This window comes from Austrofundulus limnaeus, unplaced genomic scaffold, assembly GCF_001266775.1.
Source record: "Austrofundulus limnaeus strain Quisiro unplaced genomic scaffold, Austrofundulus_limnaeus-1.0 Scaffold207, whole genome shotgun sequence".
NCBI lineage: Eukaryota > Metazoa > Chordata > Actinopteri > Cyprinodontiformes > Rivulidae > Austrofundulus > Austrofundulus limnaeus.
Window position 1 is genome coordinate 892,200 of NW_013952609.1, and position 6,368 is coordinate 898,567.

Sequence of the window (6,368 nt, forward strand, 5' to 3'; positions counted from 1 at the left end):
ATATGCAATAGAAATGTATATTAAATTTAAGATTAATCATGATTAATTCACAGCTACTTTGGGATTAATCAGATTAAAAATATTAATCATTTGACAGCCCTACATAAAATACAACTAGATGCACTTAGATTAGATTTAAACACATGTAAATCTACACACTTTATAAGACCAGAAATATTCAGATTTTAAGAATTTATGAAATGTCCCATGAGCCTTTGCTCCCTAAGCGTACGTCAAACTTTCTCCAAGCGCTAGCTTAATCACAAAAAATAAAAAGGACTTTACTAAAAAGCCTTATATGATTGCATTTGGCCCACAGCCCTCGGACAGATTTTCCTTTTGGCCCWTTTGGAGTAAAATGTTTGYGCACKCCTGCCCTAGTCAATTATTTGGGGGTGGCACCTGGGTTGACCAATCAAGTTTCAGGGGAGGGGCACTGGCCACCCCAGTCAACCCTCTGGCTCCGCCCCTTGTCAGAACTCAGTGCTGATCAGCAGAGGACAGAAACAAGAATGTTGTTCTTGATTATTTATTCCCAAGTTGTTGTTTTTTTTTTTTTCTTGCTTAAATTTTCATGATTCTCCAAACTGATTGCTTTACGCTGTAGGTAAGATATTGATTGAGCAAAAGTACTCCATGCAATCCCTCYTAAAAATAACTATCCCTCTGCCGAGAAGGTAAAAAACAAAAAAACAAAATGTACACTAATCTTGTTTTGGAGTTGTGTCAACAACAGCACATGTTCATGAATGTGCTGCTCCATCTGCCGCTTGGCGTCTACCTGTTTCCCCTGACMCAGCAGCCTCGGTTAAATTTCAGTCCCTCAGACTGATGATTGAGCTGTTGCTTAAAACAGTTTACACGTCAAGCAGCAGCAGAGGCTTCAGGGGAACGGGGTCGACACAGACGCAGACGTAGGTGGGTTTTATTTTTGGGCTGTGTTATTCCAAGAGAGTCAGGTGGTCACATGGTCAGGTTCGTCAACGAGCAGCACAACCGTTTGTGTCAAACAGAAGAGTCCGCCGCGATAAGGCTCACATCACATTCTGAAAGTAGCGGAGGAGCAAGAGCCACAGCASATAAATGCTAACATTTACCAAACTACAGAATCGTAATCAACAGGTGAGTTTTACCCACCTTTGYTCAGGATTTAATCTGGCTCAACTCCAAACATGTAAAACGTTTCAGCCTGATGCTCCACTGCTGCCATCTTTCAAAATGGTCCAGTTTCCACAAACACATTAAACTTTCATCGGATTTCTCCAAACAGTGTCTCATGGCATAAATCACGTCCCGTTGGACAGCGGGATTTTACTGCCAATATTTACCTCACTATCTCCTGCTGTATATTTTCTCTGACAAAAATCGAGATAGCACACAATCTACGCGGCAAGAGCTTAAAGAAATACACATTTTGGATTCCACTGAATGAATAATGGCAGSTGTTCTTGGAGCAGACTGCAGGATGGTAAAGTCTGGGTTTGGTTGTTTCATGGACTACAGGAGAAATTTGATTTATTTTGACTTTTTTCACCTTAAAACTTTGAACCAAATGCAGATCATTGCTCAGATGGTTCATGATGCCGCTGACATTTTTCAAATCTTACTTTTTTAGGTGCTTTCAGAGCCATTAAAACAGTCTGTTTTATCCCCCGACAGGCAAAATTGTTTTTGAGTTTTTGAAACGAAACTCCTGATTTCTTCTTGCAATGTGTACTTGATGTTAGAAGTCTCACAAAAACAACCCTGTTCTAGCCCCACAATGACTTGGTTTTATGCCTTTTCAAACCCTTTTCACTCCCACCTAGTTCCACTGCTGGGTTTCATATCATGTTGCTGCCACTAGGGGCGCTCTCAGGAATCTGTGAAACGTCTTAAAGATAATCTTGGATGTTTGTTCTGTAGTTTGACCAAAGATCTTCGTGATGCAGTATCACAACCAGCAGTTTGTGTTTTTAAGCTTCGTTATCTCTGTGATTTAAGCAGTTGCATTTAGAATTCAACGTTTTTTAATAACTTTGTCTAGTTAACTTRTTACAGGAGACCTGTCATGCTTTTAAATCTTTCTTTTTCACATTTAAATCCTTCATGGGGTCTATATAAAGTGGAACTGAATGCCTTGATCTGAATTCCTCCTTATTGTAACTCCACAAGCCCCTCTTTCACCCTTTTCTATMGTGCAGATAAACTCATTTTGAGGCTGTCTCTTTAAATCCAAATGAAGCGCTTTACACCCTGCAACCCTCCAGCTTCCAGACTGGTCCATTCTAGTTTGATGGAGGGGTTTGTGACTATATAGCAGCACAGAAACATTTTATTTGTTAATGAATTAAAAGACAAAGGAAGACTTGTCCGACCAGCCTTACATATTGGAGCCAGAGTCTGACCCAGAACCAGAGTCTGACCCAGAACCAGAGTCTGACCTAGAACCAGAGTCTGACCCAGAGCCAGAGTCTGACCCAGAACCAGAGTCTGACCCAGAACCAGAGTCTGACCCAGAACCAGAGGCAAATCTGTCACAAATAATTTAATGTGATAGTTCAGAAAACATCATAGAAACTACAAAAAAGACTGAACAGGTAAAAAAAATTGAGTTAACCAGAATATAAAGATATCTACACAGCACCAGCAGAGACTAAATTCAACTTTTCTGCACTTTTAGATACTCTAAGTCCACAACGAAATGTATTTAACCACTAAAAGAGTGGATTTTAAATTAACTGCCCCGTTTAAAGGACTGAACACATGCAGACCTTCACTCCACAGAGGCTGAGATCTCAATCGTTAAAGTAATTTCTAATTTTATGTCTTAARTCTACTTATCACATCCTAAAGCAGAGGTCCAGTTAGGTCCTGTTTGGTCTTAAAATGACAGAATCATCAGCTCTGACCCAGGGTCCAACATTTGTTCAAACCAAACCAACCTATGACCCAGCTGTTTTATTAGCAAAATAACTCGTCAGTTTTTGCATGAAAATACATTCATCTCAGCAGCTGCTGCAAAAATAAAAAAAACCTAACAATATGAAGTCTAGACTAGACATGGGTTTTTACGATGTAAAAACAAGTGTGCATTGCCATGTAGCATGTCTTTYCCTGCAGCAGTTCACTTGCAGAAGGAACTGTGACCAAGTTCAAATGTATTATCTATACCAGCTTGTGCCTGTCAAGTTAGCAGGTGTGTGTAATTAGTGTGATTGTGTGACAATATGACAATGTGAAAATATTTAGTTTTAATGAAATAGTTTGTTCATGGCTGGGATTGAAACCTGATGTCCAGCATGAAAGCCCACAGTGTTCACCATGAGGCTATAGGAGCTGCTCCAGTAGGTACTCCCAGTGGTAGGTTTGTATGTGTGCTGAAAGAGGCTGTATTGCCAATGCAATTGTTGACACTAAACTGCAATATATTACAGCAATAGAGCAGTATTAAGACAATATTATAGTAAAACATCAAAATACAATCATGTTAGTATTGTAAACACTGAACTACTGAGTTGAAATATTAAACTATGGTGCAGTACCAAGTTGAGTACAGCTTGGGGCAGTATTGGACCAATACAAGGCTCCATTGACTGCCATTTTAATTTAATAAACATTAATATTTCATAAACTATAATTTTTACAGGCACCAAAAGGCATAGCCATCATTTGGCACAGGAGCTTTACAGATATAAATTACAATGGCAGCTCTAGGACAAAGTATGCAGGAGGAGAAGCATGGCAAAGTTGAGATCACTTGGATGGGAAAGGAATCACAATAGTGTGCATTGCATTGGCAATGCACACTGACTAGAGCATCCTTCATCCTTCTGTTTGTTTTGAAAAGGGAAAAAAAGTGGCTGTTTATAGAAAGATGGCCCAGAAAACACTTGAGTGAGAGTCAAAATGTGACAAATTAGGAGTGAAAAAACAAACTCCAGGCTGATACTAGACATGGGTTTTTACGATGTAAAAACAAGTGTGCATTGCCACGTAGCATGTCATTGCCTGCAGCATTGGACTTGCAGAATGAACTTTGACCAAGTTCAAATGTGTTTTCTATACCAGCTTGTGCCTGTCATGTCAGCAGGTGTTTTGAATGAAGGTACTGTAATTGTGCGACAATATAAAGTTTGAAGAGATTTTTTTCTTAAAGTTACATTAGCCAGGTTTTGAACCCTGATCTCCAACATGAAAGTCCATGACATAGACCATTAGACCAATGGAGTTGTGGCAGAAGGTGGTGGCAGGGGTTGGTTTGTATGTGTGCAGAAAGAGGCCACATTGCCAATACAATTATTGACACTAAACTGCATAATATTACAACAATAGAGCAGTATTAAGACAATATTATAGTAAAATATCAAAATACAATGATATTAGTATTGTAAACACTGAACAATTGAGATTAAATATTATTAAAGTATGGAGAAGTAACAAGTTGAGTCCAGCATGGGGCAGTATTGGACCATTACAAGGCCCCATTGACTCCCATTATATGAATTTGGGAATAAAGTTTAAACATTAATATTTCAAAAAGTACAAGTTGTACAGGCACCAGAAGGCATAGCAATCATTTGGCACAGGACCTTTACAGATAGAAATTACAATGGCAGCTCTAGGGCAAAGTATGCAGGAGGAGTAGCGTGGCGACGAGGAAGAAGACGGAATAAGTTGAATAATAAAGAGAAACTGGAAAACAATAGTGTGCATTGTATTGGCAATGCACACTGATAAAACTCAGAGGAGTCGCCTGAAACATACCAACTCCAGCCTGTCTTACATTTAATCTATTCTGTCAGAAAACAAAACTTATTATTATTATTATCATTATTATTACGTTAATCAGGTGTGAGCTACAGCTTAGCGTGTCAGGGCACCAAGGTTTATGCTTCTTTCTTCCCCCGAACCATTTCTGTTCTTCATTTCACATGTCTGCTTTTTACAGCGAGCGGCCCACGCTCCCAGACCCATTTGTAGAAAGAAGCAGGAGCAGTGGGAAAGAGGAAGTGACTTGCTAGACAGCACTTCCTCCAACCCGTCTTTCCCTGTCGTGGCTGTAAGAATAGACAGGAACATCTGGAACAGTGTGACGCGGACACATCTGGAGCACAATAGCCAAGAAAACACAGTAGCGAAGGTCCTGAGGGTGCTTCTGTTTTCACAACAGGGCATTAATGTGCTAATCGAGGGCTCAGTCTGAACTCAGAGGGACGTACTTGTCTTTCAGTGAGGTCGAGGTTGACGGCGATCTCGTAGCGCCTCAGCCTGGTTAGGTAGTTGTGGTGAGCGAACTCGGCCTCCAGCTCTCGGATCTGCTCCTTGGTGAACGCCGTCCGCTCCTTCCTGGGCTTGCTGCTCACGTCTGGCTTGTAATTCCCATCCTGGGACTCTGAAACCAAACACCACACACAGGTTTCTGCTGCGCTCGGGGCAGATTTATACGCAGGGAAAATGAAAAAAAAAGAAAGAAAAAGAAAAGAAAAACAATAAGAAAAACACCATGTGGCAGGTGCAAGTCTGCGGGGGGAAGAAGGAGGGAAAAAAAACAAAGGTGGGAGAAACAATGAGAGCTGTCAGTCACGTTTTACTGTTCAGGCGTTGTTTATGAATACTTTAAGTGGATGGAAGGACTTGTGGGCGGGAACAGGTCTGACTGCAGCTGCTGCTCTCTTACAATATGCTGGCTTTTATATCGCCAACATGGATTTAATTTGTCTTTGTTTAAGAGAAAGCTGCTGCTGTAACTTTATTAGCAAGCTCGGAACAAAGACACAGTAAAGCTGAAGCRTTATATTTGGAAAATTCTTTCTCTTTTTCAGCCTTTTGTTGTGCAGTCAGTGAAGCAATAAATACTCGTAAAATGTATATTTAAATGCGTGTGACCCCCTGCCAAACTCCCAGGTAGTTTTATGTTGAAAAGTGACACAGCTACACCCATTTTGGTCAAACTTTATAAACATTATTTGAAATCTCAAGCAAAATGCATCTGATCTMTGTTGGGTATGACTCTGACCTACAACCACACCAAATTTTAGCTTAATATCTGTAAACTGGCTTAGATGCAGTACAGGTGTTACACCATATATTGTGACCAGAGGGGGCGCCATTGCGGTTCTACAACAGAACCTGGCCGAACTTGGGCACAAAGAAGAATATGTTACGCCAAAAGTGTAGCGTTTGATCAGAGGCTGAAGACACATACGCAAAAAAAGAAAAGAAAAAAAGAAAAACAATATTTATTTAAAAAACTGCATCTGCTGATTGTTGATTTTTTAAATTGTTTTTATTCATGTAAACAATGAGTGGAAACAGTTTTTGAACAAATATTTCTACTAATCACCAAGCTATAGTGAAGTCACAATATATGATAGCAGCTGTCGTAT

General features: G+C 40.0%; 1 protein-coding gene and 1 long non-coding RNA gene across 2 annotated transcripts in view; one reads left to right on the forward strand and one right to left on the reverse strand.

The window, feature by feature from the left end:
- The window catches only part of LOC106524963 (uncharacterized), a 15,597-nt gene that overhangs the window by 6,484 nt on the left and 2,745 nt on the right, over positions 1-6,368 (forward strand). The gene's annotated exons all lie outside the window — the stretch shown is intronic.
- Positions 1-6,368, reverse strand: part of meox2a (mesenchyme homeobox 2a) — a 15,619-nt gene that overhangs the window by 2,805 nt on the left and 6,446 nt on the right. The window contains exon 2 of the mRNA XM_014019017.1: positions 5,202-5,374. Within this exon, the coding sequence (XP_013874471.1) occupies positions 5,202-5,374 (173 nt within the window). The remainder of the gene's footprint in view (positions 1-5,201; positions 5,375-6,368) is intronic.